This window comes from Xylona heveae, assembly GCF_001619985.1.
Source record: "Xylona heveae TC161 unplaced genomic scaffold L228scaffold_15, whole genome shotgun sequence".
NCBI lineage: Eukaryota > Fungi > Ascomycota > Xylonomycetes > Xylonales > Xylonaceae > Xylona > Xylona heveae.
Window position 1 is genome coordinate 175,310 of NW_017264207.1, and position 26,055 is coordinate 201,364.

The 26,055-nt window shown below is 48.5% G+C and overlaps 6 protein-coding genes across 6 annotated transcripts; 3 read left to right on the plus strand and 3 right to left on the minus strand.

The window, feature by feature from the left end:
- Positions 1-5,394: 5,394 nt before the first annotated feature.
- Positions 5,395-6,986, minus strand: L228DRAFT_251527 (putative 54S ribosomal protein L22, mitochondrial). Its single transcript, XM_018333576.1, has 3 exons — positions 6,900-6,986; positions 5,933-6,718; positions 5,395-5,787 (listed from the first exon to the last, which is right to left on the minus strand). The coding sequence occupies exons 1-3, from the start codon at positions 6,937-6,939 to the stop codon at positions 5,648-5,650; spliced, it is 966 nt and encodes a 321-aa protein (XP_018184536.1). The 5' UTR covers positions 6,940-6,986; the 3' UTR covers positions 5,395-5,647.
- A 2,138-nt stretch (positions 6,987-9,124) lies between these two features.
- Positions 9,125-13,758, plus strand: L228DRAFT_51826 (hypothetical protein). The gene is made up of 4 exons (XM_018336669.1): positions 9,125-11,863; positions 11,919-12,140; positions 12,201-12,557; positions 12,613-13,758. Exons 1-4 carry the CDS (start codon positions 9,227-9,229, stop codon positions 13,456-13,458), a joined length of 4,062 nt encoding a protein of 1,353 aa, XP_018184537.1. The 5' UTR covers positions 9,125-9,226; the 3' UTR covers positions 13,459-13,758.
- Positions 13,759-14,434: 676 nt separating this feature from the next.
- Positions 14,435-15,937, minus strand: L228DRAFT_286217 (hypothetical protein). Its single transcript, XM_018336427.1, has 3 exons — positions 15,231-15,937; positions 14,957-15,049; positions 14,435-14,763 (listed from the first exon to the last, which is right to left on the minus strand). Exons 1-3 carry the CDS (start codon positions 15,526-15,528, stop codon positions 14,699-14,701), a joined length of 456 nt encoding a protein of 151 aa, XP_018184538.1. The 5' UTR covers positions 15,529-15,937; the 3' UTR covers positions 14,435-14,698.
- A 386-nt stretch (positions 15,938-16,323) lies between these two features.
- Positions 16,324-21,337, plus strand: L228DRAFT_257280 (ATP-binding cassette transporter ABC1). Its single transcript, XM_018333968.1, has 6 exons — positions 16,324-17,088; positions 17,145-17,185; positions 17,239-19,210; positions 19,266-20,190; positions 20,247-20,355; positions 20,420-21,337. Exons 1-6 carry the CDS (start codon positions 16,476-16,478, stop codon positions 21,275-21,277), a joined length of 4,518 nt encoding a protein of 1,505 aa, XP_018184539.1. The 5' UTR covers positions 16,324-16,475; the 3' UTR covers positions 21,278-21,337.
- A 354-nt stretch (positions 21,338-21,691) lies between these two features.
- L228DRAFT_234632 (phytanoyl-CoA dioxygenase) lies at positions 21,692-23,134 on the plus strand (the record flags this gene model as incomplete). The annotated part of the gene is made up of 3 exons (XM_018330669.1): positions 21,692-22,238; positions 22,410-22,822; positions 22,913-23,134. Exons 1-3 carry the CDS (start codon positions 21,953-21,955, stop codon positions 23,132-23,134), a joined length of 921 nt encoding a protein of 306 aa, XP_018184540.1. The 5' UTR covers positions 21,692-21,952.
- Positions 23,135-23,516: 382 nt separating this feature from the next.
- L228DRAFT_51867 (WD40 repeat-like protein) lies at positions 23,517-25,798 on the minus strand. Its single transcript, XM_018336670.1, has 2 exons — positions 24,451-25,798; positions 23,517-24,314 (listed from the first exon to the last, which is right to left on the minus strand). The coding sequence occupies exons 1-2, from the start codon at positions 25,723-25,725 to the stop codon at positions 23,988-23,990; spliced, it is 1,602 nt and encodes a 533-aa protein (XP_018184541.1). The 5' UTR covers positions 25,726-25,798; the 3' UTR covers positions 23,517-23,987.
- Positions 25,799-26,055: the final 257 nt, after the last annotated feature.

The following is a 26,055-nucleotide window of genomic DNA, read 5'->3' on the forward strand; positions in this document are numbered from 1 at the left end:
TAAGCGCGTTAGGCGGTAGAAGGGTGGGGAAACATTTACAGCGATACAGCGATAGAGTTTAGCGAGAATACTCTCTAATCTCCTTTTGTCTACAGTTATACCCCGCCAAACCGCCATCCAAACCTCCAACTTCCATCTTTATCTAGGGAAGTTGACCTGCAATTCACTCCAATCACCAACATGTCGATTAGGCAATGAATTAACCAATCAAGCAGTTGAAGAAATCTTGAACTCAATTAGCGGTCAACCTCAAAGGTGACTCAACTGGCAGCGACTACGATTGCTCAACCACCTCCCACGGTCTCTGATCATGAAGGACGAATATGTGTGCATCATGAAAGCAAGATGCTTTGCGTTGCTTACATTTATTTAATGCACTAAAGACCGCAGCTTTGCATGTGCATGTCAAGTACACCAATTACTCGAAATTGGTTGTTCCTGTCCTTGGATTTATTTCGGAAGCGCTCCACGCGCTTCCGCGACTGACCTTGACTGATGGTGCATATTATTTCCGACTTGTCATGACCGTTTTCCGTCAATTCGCCCGCCTCCACTTGGCCCGAAAATGTCTGAGATAAAGTTGTGTGCCGAGAAAAGAGTGTATTGTCTATGCCCCGCTTGGTGGCACCGGAGACTACAAACATCAAAGGGAGGCCGCAGGGTTTGAAGCTTCTCTTCTTTCGGTCATTCCTGCATAACGATGTGGCTTTGTCTCGCCATTGAGATACATCACTATGGCGCTAACGCTCGAATAGTCTGGTGGCCTGTTTATGCTGGCGCACACTCAACCGGTCAATGCTCCGACAGGTCATGTTCAAGCTCCACCTCCAACTTGTGCTTGTTCCACTACAATATTATCACGCCTTGACCGTTGAGAAACGATGCCTGCATCCTTGACCTTGCCGCTGCAGCATTCCGCCTTGGACATTATCAATCGCAGACATGGGCCTAAAAAGGGCCTCGCCAGCGAGTTGCATGAGACAGGCCGGGCTCGTCTCCTTCTGGAAACCAACTGACCATGTTACCAGCCCTGTCAGCTATGGGCGACCGGGGTCCGCGACTTGCCAAGTCCCTCTGGTAATATCTTCCTTGTTGCGCATCGAGACACAATTCGGGATCGACGGGCCGTTTGTCTGGCATTTCTTTCGAACTCAGGAATTTTCAGCCCTTCTCGAGGGGTATGACGCCGGTTTTCATGGCTATAATCCAGCAAATTAATTTCTTCGCCCCCCCCACCCGGCTTAATGTTCTGCAGAGCCTGGTAACACGAAAGCCACAATCAAAGGCATGCCCTGCGGTTGATTGAGACAAATCATAGCACGGAAAGGGTGGTCGCTACCTGTCAGTGAATCGAATTGTGATCGCGCCTCTGGGGCTTTGATGGTGACATCTCTCCAAATTCCCCGACCACTGACAGGCCTGGGATTGAGGCCCCCAGATTTGCTGACAACAAGATGAAGGCCGAAGAATTCCGCTGTTAAACCGAAGCTAACCATAGGCCTTAGTGAAATGTCACCATGCACACACACTCCTCCTTCACAAAAACTCCTCACCGATCTCATCTAGGCTGCAGGTCTAGGTGACTAGTTTCGTGGGGTGATGGCGATCACATTAATCAAGCAAACCTGCCGCTCGTTGCGTAGGCCAAAAGTTGGAATGCTCAAAGATGCTCAATTTGTTATTGTTGTTGATCGCTCTGGCGGATGCGGGCAGTCTCGACGCCCATGATGTCGCACAGCCTGTAAACCTCCCTCAACGTGTTGCCCGATGCCGTTCAAAGCTCCCTGCATGACACATGTATGGGTACGAATGCGTCCTATTTTACGCAGCCAAAGGTGGCGTATCTCACCGACCTGGCCCGTTTCATGAGAGGAGAGCCTTACCTCGCGTTGCGTTTCATCCGCACATGCAAATTACTTGATAGCTCCGCTAACACTGAGCTTTTGTTTTCGTCAGCTTTTCAATAAACTGAGAACGCTTGCCTGGCATTGCAAATCAACTTGTTTCATGCGGACGTGATGAGTCGATTTTATCTACAAGATCTTACCTCCCCAGCCCTTCGAGATGCCCCAAAATGGTTGCAAACTGGTCTGAGCCAAGTGCCTCTGTATCCTTCCCGCATAATCTCAGAGGTGAATTTCTAAGACAATCCGATTGATGATTCAGGCATCTGGTATTCTTCAGCCTTAAATGTCATTGTGTTCGGCAGTTTTGGGACATTCGACCTTGACCAATTAAGGCCTCGACGCGGTTGAATTACTTCTCCAAATCCTCTCCTGCTATTTGTTTACCAAGTTGTTGATGTTTTTGTTATTTACCTTAGAGCTTTCCATCGCTTTATGTCGGAACTCTTCATAAACTTGGGGTTCCTTTTGACCATCATCTATTTCCTGACGCCTGAATAAATAATTCTGGCGAAAGTCTGAAAACCAGGACATTATACTCGCAGCTGTGCGGAATGGATCTTTCGTTGATCCTGAATCCGCCATCGGAACCAATCAGCATGGACCACGTCGGGGGAGTGCATTCCCATTCACGAGAATCTGAAGCATCTCGTCCGGCAGCAAACTCATCAACCAAGGGGAAAATTCACTTTCAACGAGACGTGACGGTAGATCCCTATGACTCACCTCAGTCCCTTTATAAGGGACGACTGGATCGCAGGAGCGCGTCCGTATGTTCAACTGTATCGTCAAACTTGACAAATTCGTCTCAATCATCCACGGATTTCACTTTGGATAGACTTGACATATCTCGAGGTCTTTCGCTCAAATCCCGGACTGGTTATGAGTATTCGGGACCCAGCCCAACAATATACTATTCTCCAAGCGGTTTCCAGGACGAACACAGGCATTGCGGGCATCACATCCCAAATTTGGAATTACCGCCAGCCTCCCTTTTGTGTCTCCCGGAACCCACATCCTTCCATTCTTTACCCTCGTCCGTGTTGACTTACGGAGAGCCAAAGGATATTCCCACAACACCTCGGTCTTGCTGGCCACAGGATCTTTTGGCGACGAATATGGACAGGCAAAATCGTCATCACGGGTCACGGGATGCTAGAGAAGCTGCCACTTTTGAGAGCTCTGATGAGCATGATATGTCTGATCTATCTTCTGCTGATGGAGCGGATGGCGAATCCGATATATTGTTTTCGATCTCCATGGCAGAAGGTAATTCTGTTTCACATGGAACCAGCCCCGTGCACTCGACAGCAGCAGCCAACGCGGCCACGCAACCAATGAATATTGGATCCGGGAACTCAGCTCCTACTGCTATCAATACCGTTACCGCAACATCACCCGTCAATGCACCCATGCCTGTCAACTCTCGTCGCGGCCCAGTATGCGCGTTTATGATTGGTTGTATCACAAATTCCCCGTTTAGAAAGGTAGTCTCGCATATTTTCGGTCGAAATAAGCTGTGTACTCGACAGATACCTGATGATGTATGGTATCATTACTGTCGAAAGCATTACCAGCGCGTCCGGTATCGGAACCCCCGCGGCTTTGCTCAATTGCAATGTGACCTCGTTCATAAGCAGATTCGGCGCCTCGAGTATTGGGCTGGCACGCCGCTTAAATGGACCGTCAAAATTAGAAAGAGGGAGGAGCTGAGACTTAGTCTAGAGCAGGAAGCTGCTGTCAACTTGCAGCCACATTTGACAAACGGAAACGCCGCTTCTTCGAGTGGTCCTAAACGGCCCCGTCACGCTCATGGTTTTGGTACAACAAGTTGCGATGGACTGACTCGATGGATTTCTACACAGACTGGCTCAGAAAAGACTACCGCAGAGGTACTCGAGATGGTAGAACAGATTGATCTGGATCTTGCCCGAACTGGTGCATCTTTCCCTGAAATCGAGATTTTGCCCGACCTTTCATGCATCAATCCAAGAGCTGGACCGAAGCCCTCTGATACACCTCGAGCAGCAACTGCAGAAAGGGCACGTCGTCCCAGCCAAGGGAATCAGACCATGCAACATACAAAGAGACGTCAACGGAGAAATTCTGTTGCCCAGGACAATCAACTAGATGTCAATACTCCGGCCCGTCGACCGTCAACTCGGGCGTCGCACGCTGGTGTGCAGCGACGAACTAGACAGGGCAAATGATGCCGACGGATATCCTCTGGAAGATCAGTCGATAAATGGATTTGTCAATCATCGCAAAACTGCGACAGGCTTCCTCTTCCCGTCAGGTACTTAAGACATTTCGCGAGAAAGTTTTCTACAAAGAAGCGCTACACCTGGATTCCGTTTCTCGATGATTCTTCAGCTTTCCTTGACTTCTTTTTTTTTCCCGCATTGTTTTGCTTGTCCTTGCATTTTGACATATCAGAAATCATATTTACCACTTCGCTCTTCTCTTGCATGTTTGATCTTATATTTCTTCTTCCATTTCCTTTGTCTCACTTTCGTGTTGTATTGAACCAATTTTCTGTTATTGCGTCTCTATTTGTGTTAGCCTCTGAGCGTCTAGTTCACAACTACTTATGCCCTTCGAGCTCTGCAAACCAGCAATCACCGTTTTTATGCAAAGTATACATGCCACGGCTTAGCGGGATCAGATCTGGGAAACTGCAGTTATTATGACGGAATGGGTCGACGGATTATGATGGTATGATGGAATGATGGATCTCTAAACCGAATCACGGATGGCCGGATAAATGTCTTTCGACTTCTCCTAGGTGAAAATGGGCGTACCTACACTATGCAGCCACGAGCATCTCACATTTTCTTTTTATTTTCTTTTTTCCCTTTTTCTTTCCCCCTTTTTTCTTCCTCATTTCTTTCTTTCCCTTCTTTTCCATTCGCTCCTACGAGCATTATTCTTAGCCTTGTGTTTTTTGTGCTTTTTTTTTTTTTTTTTTTTTTTTTTTTTTTTTTCCTTTGATTCTTCTCATTTCAATTCTTCGTTTTCCCCTACTACTATTCTTTCATTTTCACGAACAGGTAACGAACATGCATGGAATGAAACGGCGATTGGAGTTTTGGCCACTCAAGGACCGGACCGGACTGAACCGGCTGGATGGATGGATGGATGAACGGCACGGCAGTTGGGAGTCGGGACAGAACAGGATACCACGGTTGCTCTTTACTCTCATACAAGACACTTCTGATTTGCTTTAATTTTCTATTTTTCTTTTCCTTTATTTCCTCCGCTGACATTTCGCATGTCATTCGCAACGTGTTTGCAAGCGGGAAGTTTTAACTCATAGCTGTCGTAGCTGGCTTCCATGGCTTACATGGATTCAATATTTTACTTACCCCTTTTTCTCGTTACGATGCTGTAGATGAGCTCAATGAATACTAATTCCTACGCATCTCGCATCGCATTGAGTCATGATTTTGAATGCATTGATGAAAGCTGTTCACATGTTCAAAGTTAGGATATGGATATTGAAAAGATTGATTTTGTTTTCCGGCCGAGCTAGAACCAACGGGCAAAAGCCTTAATCATACATTTTGCGAAAAATGGCGAATGATATAAAATTACATTTGTAAAGAGATGAAAATATAAAGAGAAGAGGAAATGTGGGAGATGTGTCCGTGTCCGTGTCCGTGTCTATAGGCTTAAACGGGGGGGGAGAAGAAAAGTTGGAAAATGCATCGTGCGGAGATTACATCAAGGGGGATATGACAGTTCTACCACGAGTAGTATTGGCGCTGAGCGGTGATTGGTCGGTTGGGGAGCGGTGTCCAGAGCTTTCTCCGGGCGCGCTTCTGTTGGCGCTCTTCATGCTCGCGGATGCGGGTGGCTTCTTCTTTGAGGATGACAGAGATGCCTGTTATTATGGTCAGCGACATATGTTCGGTTCATTTATCAATTCTATATGTGAAGACAGTGAAAAAAAAAGTTTTCTTTTGGGGGAAAGGGGCGGGAGCAGCTCGAACAGGCTGTGGTCGCGATAAAGGGGCGGATAGACTTACTGGTATACGGCAATCTCAACAGGTTGACCTGTCCACGGGCACGGAAGTCGTAGTCCTTACCATACGGACCCCTTCCGACCCACGCCTGATCGATATAAATGCCCGATCTGTCTGTTACGAGCTTTCTCTTTCCATCCTTGAGTTCAATCTCCGTCTTGGCGCCCTTGGTGCCGTTGAGTTCGCCCAGGCCCATGCCGCGACGGACAACGGCTTCGTTGCGCGCGTGTTCGAGATGCGCGAGCACGCTCTTTGCCGCCTTTTTCTTGCTGTACCGCATCTGGACAATCGCGTCCTCGATGCTCTTTCCCGTGATTTGTCGCGCGAGGGGTCCCAGCTTCTTGATACTCGTCTTGATAAAGTGTGATTTCGACGCGCTCTCGCGCTCGGTCCGCTTGATTTGTAGCGTCCGCGTCAGCCGTCCTCGCTTTTGCACGTCCCGAATGACCATCTTCCGCTCCCAGCGCTGTCGGTTCTTTGGGTCGGGGTCCAGCGCCGCTGCCATGATCGACGGGTCCCGGATCATTCGCGGGCCAGAAATTGCGGCGACGTCTTCGGCGGAGGGCTTGGGTCCGGCTTCGTCGGTCTCGAAAATGGAGCTCGATGAAAGATCACCTCGGATGATTGCCGGTGCTTCGCGCGGTTTACGCTTCAGAAATTCGGCCGTGATGGGGTTCTCGGGCACAGCGTTGGGCGTCTTTTCTCTCTTGAAAAGGCCGAAAATGGTTCGGCGCTGGAGAAAAGGCGTGAAGGGTGTGAGAAGAGAGGGGGAAGAGGAGAGGGCGACGGCTGTAGTTTTGGAAAAGAAGAACAATTGGTTAGTGTGACACTCTCAAGCATTGGGTATGTGATCGATGAATGGGAATTTGACGGTTGGAGGTAGAAGGATCAGATAGAACGCCAGAGAAAGCAGAAGAGGGTGGAGCGGGAATTGAGTGGAAGAGAGAATAGAGGGGAGAGTATAACGTACCTGGCTGTGCCAGCCGTCGTGTAGGGATTCGTAGGCTCATGATGAGTCCAGGATCATGGCCTCCTTGAACTGCTGGATTGTCGTTGGAGAAATGGGATTTGATGCTTCATTGCGAAGTCGAGAGGCCTAATTGGGTTTAGTGGAATTGGATCGCTGAGTCAGCAAAAAGTAAATCAGATTAGATTAGATCCAAGTCCGGAGCGAGGAGATGCATCCATATAGGTAGGTTATGGAAGCTCAACAACGGTGTGTTCTGCCTCAGTATTGCATTTGGAGGCCTTAATTTAATTTGTGACGCCTAAATTTCATGTGGGCTTTGCTTCTGAAAATTCTTCTTATTGCTAGTTGTATAGCCTTTTTTTTGGTCGTCATAACACTTAAATCGATTCGCTCCCGGCATTACGAGATGCCGTTCCGAATCTTGTAATGTGTTTTCTACGCAGAATTCGATGCTGAGTTCTGGATATGCTTAAAGGGCAATCTTTTGACTGCACCTGCAGCATTGCTAAAAAAATTTTCATTGGCAAATTGTGCTTTGTTCGTCATTGCTCCTGCATTCATGATACCAGTGAGATGTTACCTTGAGATCCGACCGATGTGAACAGCTTCCTTCAACCTGAAGTCGGTTAATGTATCAGATTCTGCAAGGAGTGAGGTCCGCAAGTTTGATCAGATGTTGAGAATGATGTTCAAAAAGTACGGAATTCGATGGACTAGTAGTGAAAAGAGTAATGAAGGGCGGGGGAGGAATTGGGGGGAAAATCAATAAATTTGGAAAAAATAAAATAAAATAAAATAAAAAGCAGAATAAGAAATAGAATGTGCTGAGAAAGCGGACAAACATGTGTCTGAGGGCCAACTTTGGGTGCTCATCTCGACAGGACATTTTTCAAGTTTTTGTGGATCCCGCTTATGGCAGGTAAGTTTACCAGATCTTTGACGCCTGGCCGGGTCCATCAATTTTCAAGGGATCATCTCGGGTCCGAGGTCGAAAAGCTCATCGGGAAAATGGAATGCTTCTTCAGCCAAAAATTGCCGATAATCCTAGAGGAACGAGTGTATGGCTCTGGCCCGTCAGAATTGGGTTGAGATGCATTTGACTGCGCCCTTGGCAAGTCAGAATGAGAAATGTGGGTTCCATTGCTGGTTCAGTTCTGCTTGGACAGTGGTCGTGAGCGATCTAATACTTTTGGTGACCTTGAAGGAAGAGACAGCATCTTTAAACCTCATTGATTGGCTCTGGTCGCGTTTGTGAATCACTTCTCTCAGCCGTCAACGAAAAATCTTGCGACCTGTGTGCGATCCGAGAATTATATTGATTATATCTGCGCTTTGACCGTTGGATCACGAGACTTATTCTCCTTCCTTGTCAACACTATTAAAAAAGGTGCTGTCGTCAAGTTGATTTATTGCATGATGTTCCGGGTGCAATGCAATGGTTTCAGTGACCGGACGTCTGATGAGGGCAGCTATAGGCTCATTTGGCGGTTCTAGGTCCGGATGGGCCGTGTCACAGCAGCAACGCCATGTGTTGAATTGAATCAGCAAATCATTGTTGCTGAGACAGATACATTGAGAATTGTTGATTCTGATGCCATTGGAAGGTAAATGGGAGAGCTGTGGTGTGGGAGAGAAAGCGGCGGATACGAATCAAGATGAGACCCTGCATGCACGGCTTGATTAATTGACGTCTGTAAAGCGTTCCACAGTGACGACAAGTTGTTCGGGTAGCCTGATGTTCTAATGTTCTAGTGCTTCTCTTGTTGGTGTTTGGTGTCTTGGGGTTTCCGTGTCCAGACCGACCGGCGACCCGTCGCAACTCCAAAACAGAAAGAAATCGGCCCCTGTTGCCCTGTCAGTGGCCCCAAACTCTACCTACCTAACCTACTTTGCTTCTCCATCCTCCTCTCATTCTCCACATCTCACACACTTGCCTCTTTTCCCTCTCTCTCTATCTCTCTCTTGCTCTCATTCTTCTTCTCTCTTACTCATTCGCTCTCCCTGCCGCACTGGCCTACCCCCATCTGCCGGCTTCCTCCCCAAAGAGTGCAATACACCTCTTTTCGACCTTTCTCGACATCGTCGATTGATCTTGCAGCCCTTGCGTCTGAACTGCAAGTAGCTGGAAGAAGCTTGTCACAACAGAAAAGTATCGACTTTTTGAGGTCTGAGATCAGTTTTCGCGACTGAGTTGGGTTTCATGGCATGTCAATCCATTTGAAATTTTTCTTGCAGGGCAAAGTCAGGAACCCCACATCAGCCCGCGACACACCCACGCACATACAGAGATAGAGCATCTAGACATATTCTAGTCACGAATTGCAAATATGGATATCAATTCCCTTCTTTCCCCCCAAGAGTCGCCGGTCACGGAGACGCCGCCCTCAAATCAGTCCAATCCGCCTCAAGCACGTCGAACAAAGTCGTCGTCACGCACTCCACAAGTTGCACCTGTAGCCTCATCACCGCTGAGCTCGTCGAATGCGCCCGTATTACCGCACAATGTTCTCTCTCAGGCCCAGCAGATGATGCCATCACCGCCAATCATAAGTCCTAGCACGGGTGTAGCTGCGAGTGCAACGAGTACTCCCTCGGCCGAAGGACGAGCTCCGCCTTTGACAAGGCAGCCTTCAACACCTGGAATGGACACATTGGCAGACTTGGCAACCATGCAGCATCATCAGCAAGCAGCGCGGGCTAGTGCGAGCGGTTTACGCAGTGCTGAGATTTACGATGCAGCACGCGTTCCTTCCCCCGCCCGATTTCCTCTCCACACTATTCCTCGAACGCACAGCAACACTCGCGGGGCCATGGACCTCTCAATGACGGACGCTCCTGCACAAACTCCTCCTCCCCGGACCTTTACTGCGACTTCTCTCTCCGAGTCCGATTTGAAGACGGTTGCTGAGCTTGTCGGATATCTTGCCGAGAACCCTTATGCCTACGAATCTCATGTGCAATTGATTAAGCTCTTACACCAGGGTTTCATCTCGCATATATATCCAGCCGAGTCACCAGATTCAACTGGAGACCCGCACAAGTACGACCTCTTGGACGATCTTCGGATGGCGCGGGAAGCGATGGAATCCAGATATCCGGTTGGAGAGGACATTTGGGCCGACTGGATTCAGGACGAGCAGACGCTGGCACGGACCACGGAGGACCGGATTGGCGTCATGGAGCTCTGTCAGCGAGCAGTCGAAGAGGAACTTGAGAGTACAAAGCTCTGGGTGCTTTACGGCAACTGGATGCTTAACCTGTACCGCGCCGCCCATTACGAGCCCGACACGAGCGATGCACAGGAGGATGCCGGCGCCGGCGTCGATTGGTCTGAAGAGGACAAAATCGTAGGCAAGGAGGTATTCAGTTGGCAACAGATGCTCGAGGTTTGGAGACTGGGAGTCGAATCTACGCACCGCCGCATGAATGACAGCCACCTGGTCTGGGATCGCTATATGGAGCTACACCTGGAAGATCTAGCGCGGTCACCGACTACTGAAACCATCCAGCGCTTAAAAGGTCTTTTTATCGAAAGACTCCGAACGCCTCATGCCACGTGGGACCAGACTTTTCAGAATTTCTCCACTTTCATTTCTACATATGACAACGCTTCTTATGAGGACACAATGGTGATGACAACGAAAATGAGTCAGGAAGCGAAGCATACATATGGGCTCCGCGAGGTCTCGGAAGTGCAACTGCAACGCGCGGCAGAATCCGGCGATCGCAATGCTGAATGGAGGCTATTCTCAGAGTATCTGGACTGGGAGCTAGGTCAGAAGCGAAAGGGAAGATCAGATGCGCGCATGTGCGCAACCTTGTATGAGCGTGCTGTTCTTCGGTTCCCCAACGACCCTTCTCTATGGGAGGACTATGTTGCGTTGCTAGTTGAGGATAAAAGTCACGGCCGACGAGGCAATGTGCTTCCGGTTCTTGAAAGGGCTACAAGGCACTGTCCCTGGTCTGGCGATCTTTGGTCGCAGTATGTTGTGACGGCAGAAACTGAGAAAATGGCATTTGAAGACATTGAAGAGATCAAGCACAAAGCAACCAGTCGCGGTTTGCTCGATGCTGGTACCATGGATGAAGTGCTTAAAGTGTACACTTCCTGGTGCGGATTCCTTCGACGGAGAGCCTTTGCTCACGATGCTACTGATGAGGAATTGGATGTCGCTGAGGTAGGCATCCGATCGGCATTAGAGAGCGTGCGTACAATTGGCGAGAAAAAGGTTGGTCCAGAGTATAAGGGCGATCCACTGTATCGGCTTGAGCGAATCTATATCAAGTTTCTCTCTCAGAGCAGATTGTATGAGCCTGCACGTGAAGCTTTCCAAGGGCTTGTGCCCCAATGGGGCACCAGCTATGAATTCTGGTTGCGGTTCTATAATTGGGAGATGAGTATCTGGGCCAGGCAGAATGAGACTGGAAAGAACAATGGCAATCTGTCTGTGTTGCCCTCCCATGCGACCGCCGCTCTACAGCAAGGCATGATGCGTGAGGATGTCGACTGGCCAGAAAAGCTCATTGAGACCTTTATTCACCACTGCCAACAGCACGAGGATGCTGAGGCCCTACAACTTGGCATTGCTCAGGCCCGGAAGGCAACGAAACAGGTGATGAAGCGACGGGAACGAGAAGCTATTGAAGCAGCTCAGCAGCAGCAGGCCGCAGGTTACTTTGATGCGGCCGCAGGAGCGGTAGCGCCCAGCGCCACTGAAGACCAATATAGTATGGGTAAGAGAAAGAGGGAGGAGGAGGAGGAGGAGGAGGAGGAGGAGGCTGTCGCAGGTGCGGCCGCGAAGAAGAGCCGGGCCGAAGAGGCGCGTCCTTCAGAGCCGCAAGTGGAAGAACAGTCGGTCACTGCCGAATCTATGGCGAAGCGTGACCGCGAAAATACTACTGTCCTCGTCAAGAACCTGCCAGCAGATACGAGTGAGAACCGAGTACGACAATTCTTCAGAGACGTAAGTTTGGATTACATTCACCAATTCGTAATAATAAGCTAATTTGAAACGTTAGTGCGGCAAGATCAATAGCATAAAGCTGATCCAAGAAGATGACACGACGTCTGCTTCTATTGAGTTCGATACTAAAGAGGACGTTCTAGCAGCGCAAACAAGAGATATGAAGAACTTTGAGGGCAACTCGATTGAAATACATCTCGGCACTGGCTCCACGCTGTTTGTCACAAATTTCCCGCCAGCGGCAGATGAGTCCTATATTCGTGACCTCTTCAAGGAGGTAAGCCATGTGCTTTCAAGTTCTTCTTTCCCTACAATCATGATCTAACACAATATTTAGTTTGGCGAAGTTGTAGATGTCCGCTTTCCGTCATTAAAATTCAACACGCACCGTCGGTTCTGCTACGTGCAATTCAAGACCTCAGCGCAAGCACAGGCGGCAACAGCCCTCGATGGCAAAACAGTTGGGGAGCATCTGACTTTGATTGCGAAAATCTCTGATCCTGCTCATAAGAAGGCCCGCAGCGGAGCAATCTACGAGGGGCGTGAGGTGTACGTATCAAACTTGGATTGGAGTGCAACAGAGGATGAAGTCCGCCAAGCATTCTCCAAGTATGGTAAGGTGGAAAGGGCCAGGATTCCCACAAACGTTGCAGGAAAGAGCAAAGGCGTTGCCTTCATTATTTTCCCCACCAAGGTGTGTCTCGTGTCTGATCACTGATCATCGGGTCGGCGGCTAACCCTGTTTGCAGGAGGAAGCGAATGCAGCCCTTGAGATGAATCTCACAAAATTCAAATCCCGCGTTCTAAACGTTGTCATCTCTTCTGCGGACCCAGCCAAGCGCCAAGCTACCAACATAGTTGCTTCATCTAGCAAAGCCGAGTCACCTGAGAGCTCCACTGTGGAGTTTAAGGCGGCAGAAGATGCCGAACAACAGTCTCATGCACACCGGGCTTCTTCACCATCGGCCGGCCGGCCCACTCCTCAAGAAATTCGTGCCAAAACCGTCGGTCTGCTAAATGTTCCCGATACTGTCAACGCTGCACGTATTCGCTCCCTCATGGAACCTTACGGCCCGCTCGTCAAAGTTATCTTACGGCCTGACCACCAAGGCGCAATTGTCGAATTCAAAAACATCAACGACGCTGGCAAGGCTTCGCTAGATGTCGAGGGATACGAGATTGCTCCAGGTCGAAAACTCGGAGTCGGATCTGTTGCCGAAATGTTCCGTCAGGACGCCGAAATCAAGTCCACCCGCATCCAAACTGGAAAGAATGCTCAAAAGTCCAAGCAGGCGGGTCCCTCGGCCCTTCAACCTGTGGCGCCTGTTCGGCGCCCGAATCAACCCGGTGCCAGAAGAGGCGGCGGCAAGGGAGGATTGGGGTCTCGACGGGGCGGTTTTGGACTTGGTGCTTCACGATCTACAGAGAGCAGCGGCGACGGCGATAAATCACCAGAGAAAAATGCAGAAGACAAGATGCAGGGAGTGGAAACGGAGAAGCAAGAAAAGGGTGACGAGCCCGCTGCGCAAGAAGGTCAGACACAAAAGAAGTCGAATGCCGACTTCAAGGCCTTGTTCTTGTCCGGTGGAAAGTAAAGAGAAGCACCGCCATGTTTAATTTATAATTAACGATGTATCACGATGGAACTCGCCAAGACACGAATGTGTTTCGAAAAAAGAAATGTATTGATACGCAAGGAATGCATACACCATTTCCCGTGTTCTACTGTCAGCATATGGAAACAAAATGGGGCAACGCCATAAAAATATGAATGAGTTGAAACGGAGCTAATTTCGGGGAGGTACTACGATACGAACAGAGGCAGGGAGGCGAGCTTCTGCATCTACAAAAGTTGCGGGTCGGTTTATTTCAATTGGTCATTTGAAATACCTCGTTTGCTCAGTGTTTCCTTGGTCTTTTCATTGGATTGAGTTTTGGGGTCGGATGGTCAAGGGTGGTTTGCTTTTTTACCTTGTTCTGTTTCATTTCATCAATTTTTGGCGTTTGCGACTTAGAGAGGGCCGGCGTCTGCATTATTCACTTTTTTTTTCGCGTCCTTTTTTTTCCCCCTTTCATTAGCTCTTTCCCCACTTTGCAGGACTTGTCAATTTTATGATTAAATAGCTTCTGCATTATAGCAGTATCCTGCGTTTTTCTGGAAACTCTCTCCGGGTGCTGGGTTAGCGACAGCTAATATGCTGTGTATTACCAATAGCGATATTAGTGATAGCGATAGCCAGTTCTCAGTGATCGCCACAGCGAACTACCATAGCTATAGCTATATCGTATGCCAAATAGCTTTTTATTTTTATTTTTATTTTTCAGACGTCAGTTGCCTTGTCACTACCGTCTGGTTTCTGTCTGCTGTTTGCTCTGCTGTTCTGTCTGATATGTGTGAAATTCCTTCTGCTTGTCCTACAGGTCGTCGACCAATTTATTCATCGCGACTGTAAAAGGTTTCATCTCCGTACCCTTCCTCTTCGGTTCCCGATCTAGATCCTATTTTTTATAAATATGGAATTGCATTTCGTGCGGTACTATTCACGTTCTTTGCTGTACTGCATATTCGTTGCGCTGATAAGTGGACTGCCTGGTTGAATTTGAACCGAACCCTGTCTATGAAGTGATTGTTCCATTTCTAGCATTTCTAACAGGAAAAAGAGATATCTGCTGAATTTGCGAGTAGATATCAAGTGAATGTATAGGAGTAAATACAGAGTACGGTAGTCTATATGAAGTCCCCACCAAAAGAGGGTCGAGGAGGGAAATACAAAAGGTATAGAAAAGAAAAGGAATAGAGAAGATCGCGTTAAAGATTATCGCGTAGAGGTCGATTTACTTCTTCGAAATGACGCATAGTGCGATGCCGCCGAGGACGAGAGTCATGCCGATCCACGTATCTGTATTTAGGCGCTTGTGTGAGTATATCGGGGTTATCTTGAGAGCGGGTGTCTTATTGGGGTCTAAACGAGGATAACACAGTGCTAAGGCTAGGTCTCAAGAAGGGTGGATAAGGGGGTCTAGAGGTTCAGAAAACGATAGAAAGGGCAATGGAAAAGCTGAACATGTCAGAAAGGGCAATGGATGACGTACTGGGTGAAATAGTCTTCTTCTCAGCCCACCATTCACCTAAGACGGTGAAGAGAAAGGCGAGGGAATTGGTGATGGGTACCGTCAATGACAGTTCTAATTTTGGGGTGTGGTATGTTAGCTTTGTCTTGTTGTGAAGAAACTGCTATGCGGAAGGGTGGGAAAAGAGACAACGAATCGAACCCCAAAAAAAGAAAGGAAAAGAAAAAAAGAAAAACAACGTATCGAAAAAGCAAATAAAAGTAAATTGAGGATGTAAATAGAAGAAAATACTGACCGGCGCGCCCGATTAACAAAAAGAACCATACGCTCCCCGTAAGATTAATCAACAAGGGAACAGCATACGCGGGACTCCGCAAAAGGTCCCAGACCGTATACATGCCCTTGAGAACGTACCGCGTGACGATACTCTTGTTTGGATCCGTCACGCTGGGCCGCTCAATGGGCTTGTATGTCTTTGCGGCTCGGCGGATGAAAGGTGTGGTGAAGCCCCATGCCATGCCAACGAGCAGGAAGGAGATGACCCAGCGGAATATAGATGGCTGAGCGGCAGGCGCGGAAGTATCGGGGTCCATTGTCGCTGATTGACGTCCGAATGATATTTGTGGCAGCGTGCAACGAAAATGCAAGAATGCAATTGACGTAGTAAGAAGCAAGTGCAGAATGCTCGTCTAACGAATCGAGAAACGCAGTGGGAATCTTGAAAAACAAAAGATATTGAAATAGCAACTGGTGAAAAAAGAAATAAAACTAGAAGAGAGAACAAAATTGCCAAATAAATGTACAAATGCAAATATAAACTGTATAGCGATGAATGATGACGCAGGGGAAGTGATAAGTAGTAAGCGTGACTGCTTGTGCTTCAAAATAGAACAATGTTCAAATCGTTGGAAATTCTCGATTGATCACGACAATACTGACACTTAAATTATCCGGATGGAAGATATCCCGTAGAAACAAGATCAGCGTCAACATCAGTTTGCTGGAAACGAATTATTGACGTTCTTCAAGGATACGCGTGGAGAGAGCGGGATAGTGGACATCGGGCCGCAGGGCGGCAGATGCCGAGGCAGGGGTCGGGAGTCGGGGCGTGGAACTATGTTTCTCCGCGTGGAGAGCAGCGACGCTCTAGCGTAACCCTAATGTCCGGCTGCGGAAATTCGTCGTGCCTTAGCAACAACCCTAGTCGCGTCTAGCTGGAGTGATAAACAGACATGTATGGAAATAATATGCTCAAATTGGCTGGCTAATACAAATTCATGCTCTTCACATTTCTTCGCATTCTGTGCAGGCATGGCGTACAGCTCCGTTTGCAATGGCTCGCGTTGTAGCATGGCAGTCTGGGCCGTGCTGCAAAACCCCGCAATGCTTGAATTTTTACCTTCTTGACCCTTCAATATGTTTAAAAATCTTCTTTATAGACGAGACGATTGTGCATTTGTTATTTCTGAAAGCGTTTTGTTTTTATTCGCCTTTCTGACAATAATTCATCTGGTCTGGGGCCTACATCAACCATCGCAGGATGGATGGAGGGAAGGCTCCCAATGTGACTTTCGAGTCTGGATCATCAGACTCGCCTCCACAGGGGTCTCAAATCGAAGACCGGCCACCAGAGGATGCTAGGAGAGAGAATAACTTCGGATCTATCTATACAGATGATCAAAGTGTTCTCTCCTCAACTCCCACGCGGACTTCTTCTACAGCTGGACAGCCACGGCGGGACAGTATCTCCGATATACGACCAGGGGATCCAGAAGTCGATCCTGCAAACCCGGCATTCGATGTGTACAAATGGGCCAAATGGTTGATTAGGCTATATGAGACTGAAGGCATACAGCGTAGTCATGCCGGCATCGTTGTGAGAGATCTCGATGTTTCCGGGACGGGGTCTTCAGTTCAATTGCAAGAGACTGTGTCATCGGCAATATGGACCCTTTTCACGTTTTGGAGAGACTTGGGGAGGAAAAAGGGCCCCGCTAAAAAAATCTTGCGCAATTGTTACAGCTTGCTCAAGAGTGGAGAGACGCTTCTTGTGCTGGGCAGGCCTGGTAGCGGATGTTCAACGTTTCTAAAGACTATGACAGGAGAACTAGATGGCTTGGAAGTGGCTGGGAAGTCGTCAATCCACTACAGCGGTATGATTAGCATGTCTGTACGATCTTTCGCGACAACTTATTTATTTCTTCATCAGGGATACCGCAGCACGTGATGACCAAGGAATTCAAAGGGGATGTAAGTATCCCAGAAGCCAAATTTCACGAGCTTGAGTATATTAAACAAGGTAGATTATTTATAATCAAGAAGTCGACAATCATTTTCCGTATCTTACCGTGGGCCAGACCATGGAGTTTGCAGCAGCAGTCACAACTCCACACAACCGGCCTCTTGGGGTCTCAAGGAAGATATACACTCAGCATATTGCTCAAGCCATGATGGTAATTTTTGGTCTGAGCCATACCTATAATACCAAAGTTGGAAACGACTTTGTGCGAGGCGTGTCTGGCGGGGAGCGGAAGCGCGTCAGCATCGCCGAAATGTCTGTTCGTGGAGCAGTCTTTTCCTGCTGGGATAATAGCACTCGCGGGCTTGATGCCGCCACAGCGCTCGAGTTTGTTCAAGCTTTGACGCTAGATGCAAATGTTGCTGGCAATTGTCACTGTGTGGCCATCTATCAAGCGTCCCAAGCCATCTATAATACTTTTGATAGAGTTACGATTCTCTATGAGGGCCGTCAAATCTACTTTGGCCCAACGGATAATGCGAAAAGATATTTTGAGGAGATGGGCTGGAGTTGTCCACCGAGGCAAACTACACCGGATTTTCTCACATCAATAACGAACCCTGATGGCCGAACTCCAAGAGCGGGATACGAAAGTCGCGTGCCAAGAAGCGCAAAGGAATTTGAGAGGTACTGGCATTCGTCAGCCGAATTTTCTGCGCTGCGAAGGCAGATCGACGAACATGAACGCAAATTTCGGATCGGTGGCCGCCTTGTGGACGAGTTCCGAGCATATAAGAGATCCATGCAATCCAAATATGTCCGAAAAGGCTCGTCTTGTCTCTCCAGCATCCCCAGGCAGATCTTTCTCTGCACTATTAGAGCTTACCAGCGGCTGTGGAACGACCAATCTGGAACAATAACTATTATCTTATATCAGATCTGCATGTCGCTTGTTGTGGGATCGGTCTATTTCGACACACCTGCTACCACGGCGGGACTCTTCGCCAAGGGATCTGTCCTGTTCTATGCTATCCTTTTGAATTCCTTGCTTCCCATTACCGAAATCAATCGTCTTTACGATCAACGACCAATTGTCCAAAAACATGCCTCGTATGCATTCTATCATCCGTTTGTAGAAGCGCTTGCAGGCGTTGTCGCCGACATTCCCGTGAAGTTTATCGTCTCAACCTTCTTCAACATCATTATATATTTCCTCTCAAGTCTCCGAAGAGAACCTTCGCAGTTTTTTATATTCTTCTTGTTCAACTTTCTGGTGCTGCTTACAATGTCCGCCATATATCGTACTGTGGCTGCGTCAACAAAGACTCTGTCGGAAGCATTTGCAATATCTGGAATTCTTGTCTTAGTGATAGGCATGTATACCGGATTCACAATTCCCCGACCTTATATGCCACCATGGTTCGAATGGATATATTACTTGAACCCGGTAGCATATGCTTTCGAGGCCGTTTTGGTTAACGAGCTACATGGACGGTATTTCGGTTGCTCGCAATTCGTGCCTTCGTATCCAGACCTGTCTGGCGATGCCTTTATATGCGCTGTCACCGGCGCACGGCCAGGGGATCGATCTGTATCTGGAGACGCGTTTGCTCTTGCAAGTTACGGCTACCGATACTCGCACTTGTGGCGCAACCTAGGAATCATCATAGCTTTTGAAGCGGCATTCCTAGGCTCTTATCTGGTTGCATCAGAGTTTAATTCGCTCCCCCCATCAAAGGTGCAGTCTTTGATATTCCGACGAGGATATGCCCCGAAACCCGTTAGCACCAAAGAGGTTGAACGAGGAGATGTGGACGAAGAACCCGTCCAAACGACCAATTTTCATGAACCTGAACAACTGGGAGCACCCGCGGTAGGAGAAGTATCTCAAGGGTCTTCTCATAAGGATGTCTTTTCTTGGAGGAATTTGCATTACGACATTGTTATCAAGGGCGAGCCCAGAAAGCTTCTTGACAATGTAGCAGGATACATTAAGCCAGGGACTTTAACCGCTCTCATGGGCGTTAGCGGCGCTGGTATGACATTGTGAAAATGCGAGTTTTTACAGGAAAAATAGCTTACACTTTGCAGGTAAAACCACTCTTCTTGATGTTCTTGCACGCCGGACATCAGTCGGGGTAGTCACTGGCGATATATTAATAAACGGCAAACCCACCGATGCCAGCTTCCAACGGCGGACTGGCTATGTTCAGCAACAGGACGTACATCTGGAAACATCGACAGTTCGTGAGGCTCTCCGCTTTAGTGCACTCCTTCGGCAACCAAAAACGGTGTCTAAGAAAGAAAAATATGACCATGTTGAAGATGTGATCAGAATGCTCCAAATGGGAGACTTTGCTGAGTCGGTCGTCGGGGGACCTGGTGAAGGTCTGAATGTATTGCAGCGAAAGCTTCTAACGATCGGGGTCGAGCTTACTGCAAAACCATCCCTTCTCATCTTTCTCGATGAACCTACAAGTGGTCTCGACTCTGACAGTGCATGGGAAATCATTGCCTTTTTACGTCGGCTAGCCGATGGCGGCCAAAGCATACTGAGCACCATACACCAGCCTAGTTCAATTCTGTTTCAAGAATTTGATCGACTGTTGTTTCTAGCAAAGGGAGGTAGAACGGTATACTTTGGCGATATTGGTTCTAACTCTGAGACTCTGTTGAAATATTTCTTCAGTCATGGTGGTCGCGAATGCGGTCAGGGAGAGAATCCTGCTGAATATATGTTGGAAATTATTGGCGCCGGCACGACTGGGAAATCGATTCAAGACTGGCCAACCATATGGAATGAAAGCGCAGAAGCCCAGAACTTACAGCGAGAACTTGATGCACTTCACAAAGCTAGTTCAGGAGACAACCAAATAAAGGGAGATGGCAACTCGGGAGAGTTTGCGATGCCATTTATCAGCCAACTTTGGCATGTGACCCTTCGAGTTTTCCAGGCATACTGGCGGACACCGTCGTATATCTGGGGCAAGTTCATGCTAATTCTCATCTCCTCATTGTGAGAAACATTCTTAGTCGGCTTATCCACCTGGGCTATTTACTGACATCGTCCAGATTTATCGGCTTTACTTTCTTCGACTCCACTACCTCCGTGCAGGGCATGCAGAACGTAATTTTCAGTGTATTGATGTTGACATCCGTTCTCACAGTCCTAGTAGAACAGGTAATACCACCCTTCACCGCGTACCATTCTTACATCTTTGAAGCGCCATCTGACTCTTCGCCAGATTATGCCGCGCTTCGTATCACAACGCTTACTCTACGAAGTGCGCGAGCGCCCATCCAAAACCTACTCCTGGAGCGCGTTTATCACTGCCAACATTCTTGTCGAGATACCCTACCAAATCCTCGTAGCCATTATAGTATTCGCAACCTTCTACTACCCCGTTTTCGGGGTTCAATCTTCTGAACGTCAGGGACTCATTCTCTTCTTCTGCATCAACTTGTTCATCTTTGCGTCGACGTTTGCGCAACTGGTCATCACCGTGCTTCCTGATGCCGAAACCGCAGGGAACATTGCGACACTGCTTCTCTCTCTAACATTGACATTTAACGGCGTGATGCAACCGCCGTCTGCCCTTCCAGGGTTTTGGATCTTCATGTACTGGGCGTCGCCCATGACTTATTTCGTTTCTGGTGTCGTCTCGACTGGTCTGCACTCTCGTCCAGTAAAATGCTCGGCAGCAGAACTGAGCGTATTCAATCCGCCGGCGGGCCGCACATGTGGAGAATATCTTGCAAAATTCTTGGAGACTGCGCCGGGATATTTGGAAAATCACCTGGCAACAAATACTTGCCGGTATTGCCGGTTCCAGAATGCCGATCAATTTATAGGGCTCTCATGGATGAAGTGGAGTCTAAGGTGGCGCAATTTCGGGATCCTCTGGATATATGTCGCGTTCAATATTGTCATGGCCGCATTTTTGTACTGGGCGTTTAGGGTCAGAGGATGGTCTTGGGCAAGCACGAAGAAAATACCCAGTCGAATTGTTGGAAATTTAGGCTTTGTCGGATATTGGTTGCGTGTTCTCTTTAATAGGGGAGAGAAAAATCAAAAGAGCCAGGATGCTGAGGAAGGAGTTTGAGCTTTAATTTTAATTCCAGCTAGAATAGTAACATATCTGGTTTATGGAAAATATCAAGGGTTATTTCCACTGGAGCTGAATGAAATTACGAAGCCCTCTTGAATTCTGATTATAAGCAATAAATACCCTTTTCTGACCTAAAATTCAATATTGGCATTCAAATATTCTAGAATTTTTGTACCCCTGGGAGACAACCATTCAGAATAATTATACATTTAATTCATATCTCTCGTGCCTTGTATCAAACCAAATCCTTTCGTCTGTAAATCTGCTGTATCACAACTTCATAAGGTGTTTCCTCGATGGAACCATTATCTCCATCTTATCAGATGCATATCTCAACCCGCAACGAACCCCCACTATTGATAAGGTCGCAAGGCGCGGATCATAACATGGCGCACTGAGTATCAGCGGGGCTGACCTGACTTTCACATACTCCCTTGCCCTTCTAACCTGTCCTTCTAACTTATATATTTCCATGATATAACGACAAGCTTGACCTTTCTGGAACACTCACGGCTTATATCCACCTTCGAGCCATTGCTTAAGAGCTACCAACGAACAGACGCATTCGACACCGAGCTCCAACCTCCATGCGAGCTTCCTAAAGTCTACAATAACCAGAACCCCAAGAATCACTCCACCTCTACGCATCAAGCTCGACTCTACACGACCATGTCTCCCTCCGCAGTGCCTGACGCCAAGAGCGGCGCACCTAACCAGGGTCTGTCCGCCGAACAACTCCAATCATTCCGCGAGAACGGCTACCTCATCATCCCCGACGCGCTGGACCCTGCTACCGTCAAGGCTCTCCTTTCCGAAACGAATTCCATGCTCGAGGGTTTCTCGCTGGCCGAGCACCCCATGACCAAGTTCTCCACGGGCGAAGGCGGCGCAGCGCATGTCGGGGACGATTACTTCCTGGAAAGCGGCGACAAGATACGGTTTTTCTTCGAGGAGGGTACGTTACTTTTACTAACCCCATGATTCTTCGTTTTTCTTTCTTTCCTTTGATGACATGCTGGATCTGGCTGTTAGTTTCTCGAAAAGAGGAAAGGAAAACCCTCCCCAGCAACCCCACCCCCGGGGAAAAACAAGGGGGGGAAAAATAGCCAACTGACGGGTAATACAGATGCATTTGACCCACAAACCTCGACGTTAATCAAGCCCAAACACCGCGCCATCAATAAAATCGGACACTACCTGCACGCGCTCTCTGAACCGTTCGCACAAGCCTCCGTGACGTCACGGAACGCAGGCATTGCGCGATCCCTGGGCTTCCGCGACCCGCGTATCCTGCAGAGCATGGTGATTTGCAAACAGCCCGAGATTGGCGGCCGCGTGCCGCCGCACCAGGACAGTACGTTTCTGTACACGAACCCGCCGAGCGCAGTGGGGTTCTGGTACGCGCTGGAAGACTGCACGAGTTCGAATGGATGCTTGAGTTTTGCGAAAGGAAGCCATAAGCGCGCGCCCATCACGCAGCGGTTTGTCAGGACGAGGACAGACACGGGCACAGGCACAGGGACGGGGTTTGAAGATGTGGTGGAGGGACAGGCGAGGTTTCCGCCGGAGATTGACGGCGAGGGTAAAGAGGATGATGGGAAGAAGAATGAGAATGAGGAGGAGGAGGAGGAGGAGGAGGAGGAGGAGGAGGAGGAGGAGGAGGTATATACCATGGGAGAAGTCAAGGCGGGCTCGCTGGTGCTGATCCATGGTAATATTCTGCATAAGAGCGAGAAGAACACGAGTCCGAAGAGCCGGTTCATATATACGTTCCATGTGATTGAGGGGGAGTATGATTATGATGCGAAGAATTGGTTACAGCCGCCGCAAGAAGGGTTTACGAAATTATAAAAAAAGCTTCTTTTTCGGGGGTGATATATCTAGCGTTGGAATATACGGTGTTATTGGCTACTTTTTTTTTTGGAAAGAGTTTCTGACTGTGAAGCCATGTTAATGGAGATGACGAGCCATGACACTGTTCATGGACGGTAGTTGTCGCCAGGCTTTCAACAAAAGTGACTTAAACAAAAATGATCAGTTGCAGTGGCCAAGTTGATAAGATTCCTCGAGAGAAAATATCAAGAAAAGTACAGACACCAGACATCGCCTAGCCGGTAATTTGACTCTCCCAGACGATCTGGACAGCGAGCTCGGATTCTCCGATGTGGCGGTAGATGGTCTTCATTGCTATTGTAGCATGAGATGCCTTGCTATATTCAAACTGTGTCTTTATCGCTATCATCTAGACGAAAGTACAAAATTCTTTCAAGAAACTTTTTCCGATTTCATCCACTGCCAGCTGATATCGAGAAGAGATAAAAAGCGATGATCTCCTTTTTTTTTTACCCAAAACAATCCGTATTACAAAAGTGAAGAAAATCCGTAACTTCCTGGAAAATTTCTACTCCATGAAAAACGCCCGATATGTGACAATGTTGTAGATGCAAATACTATGCAGCGATGACGGTAATGGCGATGGCGAGAATAGTGGTGGTGTCGGATAAAAGATGTGAAAATAGCCCACCAATGATGTGAAATGTCCTTGTGAGTCGACAAAGACAAAGGAGAAGAGAGCCAGAGCGAGATAGAAGGCGTGAATGGGTGACATGATAGACAGAGAGAGAGAGAGAAAAGGACCCCGGCTCATGAATAAAAGTAATCACCCCGCGTCTGATGACGAAAAAAGCAGCAAGGAAAAGGAAAATCAAGCAGAAATAGTCAACATGCTGAGCATGCCCTCTGTCTGGCACGCCTGCTGGGCACGCTCGACTTCTATGCGCACGCGGTTATGGAAATCGCGCACGAGGGTATCCACTTCGGGCGAGAGGCCCATTTGTGCAGAATACAAGTCGATAATGAGCAGGCCGACCTCGACCGCGATGCTGATGTAGCGCGGGTCGGTGATGTGTTTGCTGACCCACCTCAGGATAGGCTGGAGAGTGGCCTCGTCGCGGCCTTGGAGGGCGGCGCGCATGGCGGAGCGGTGGCGCAGGGCGGTAAGGAGTGTGAGGACGATGAGAGGAGGTTCGGGCTGAAATAGAGCGGTTAGTTTGAGGATATGATGGAATGACTGCGGACACAAGGAGGAAGGGGAAACATGTGAAGATAAAAAGGGTAGGAGAGATGGAAGGCGAAATGAAACTGATACGAGTAGGGGATGTGCTAACCTTGCTCAAAACGTCGTCGAGAGCCTGCTGGTATCGGCCCCTGCGCAAGTCCTTTTCCCACTTCTTCTCATGCTTGATTTTCCCACGGTCATCGCCTTCAATGACAACGTCGGTACCCTCGCCGAGAAAGTCCTTTCCTCTGTTCCGCTTCTCCCAGCCCCGCGGGCGTTTCTTGGCATTTTTCTTGTCGAATTCGTCAATTTTGCCCTCGAGAAGGGCTTGCATTTCCTTCTTGCGCTCGCGCTCTTTGATCTTCTGTTCGCCAGACAGGCGTGTCTTGATGGACAAGAGGCCCGAGGATGTACCCACGGCGAGGTGCTTGTCTTCGCGCTCAGCGCCATTGCTGATGACATTGAGAGAAAGGATTGGAGCAGGGTATTTTGAACCATATACGACATTCCATCCTGTTGTTTCGAAAATCTTGACGTGGCCATCAAGACCACCGCTGACGACGCGCGTGCCGTTAGAGGCAAGGCTCAAAGAGGTAACTGTCTTTTGGTGGTTGCGTAGAATTTGTTGCGGCTTTCCGGCAACGAGATCGAGGACGGAAATTTGGTTGTCGGCAGATGCGAGAACGGTGGTGCCGGATGGAAGAGGAAGAACACTCTCGACTGCAGCAGCGTGCTTGAAAGTCATGACTGCTCGGGCGGGTGCTCGAGGGTCCCAAATCTTGACGGTCTGGTCGTAGGATCCGGACACGAGCAGGCCAGCTCCTCGGGCAGGCATAAAGGCACCGCTGCGGACATAGTCTTGGTGGCCGACGAATGTGGTTGTGCTAGACGGGCTGGGAAGATCCCATAATCTGACGGTTTTGTCGTCGCTGCAGCTCATGAGCGTCGTAAGCTCTGTTGGGCTCCATTTCGTCGCCCACACTGGCTGCTTGTGTTCTTTCCATGTCTTGAGAATTGCCCGCGAGTTGACATCGAATACTTGAATCGTCCCCGTATCATCACCGGCCGTTAAAACTCGTCCATCTCGTCGGATCTCTCCGCTGTGAGCAATGTCTTCAAATCGGCTGATGGTCTTGACTAGTTTTCGTGTTCGCACAGAGTATAGTTGTATTCTTGTGCCGGTAGTGACAGCAAAGACATCGGAAGCGGGAGTCGCAGGATTCAGGGGAAGATCAGGACAGGAAATGTGCGTGACAGAGAAGGAAGAAGGTGAAGGAACGTTCAACGAGGAGCGGAATGAGCGCCAGTATTGCTGCTCGGGCGTCACGGGAGAAGGACCCGAGGGCAGCTTTATTTGCTGCAAATGGGTGACAGGAGCTGCCATGTCTGGCGCAGTGTTAAGGTGAGAAAATTGTTGGAAACAACCTTTTGTCGTGCTTCAAAAGATCCCAAAAGTCGATTCCGATACAAAAAGTTCGTCGGCGAAAGAAGAGACCGCATCGGTTAAAGTTACCTCTTCGGCTACGATTCTGGTCATGCTATCTTATCAATCAAACTATCGGCATCTCAATCCTCCGACTCACCCATCGGGACAATCCTGAACTCTTACTCCTACATTTGTACCTCCAAGAACATCAACAATTGACAATAAACTACATCTATCTCAGTCATACCTGTCATATTATGCCAAACCACAGCAAAGGCAAAGATGAGA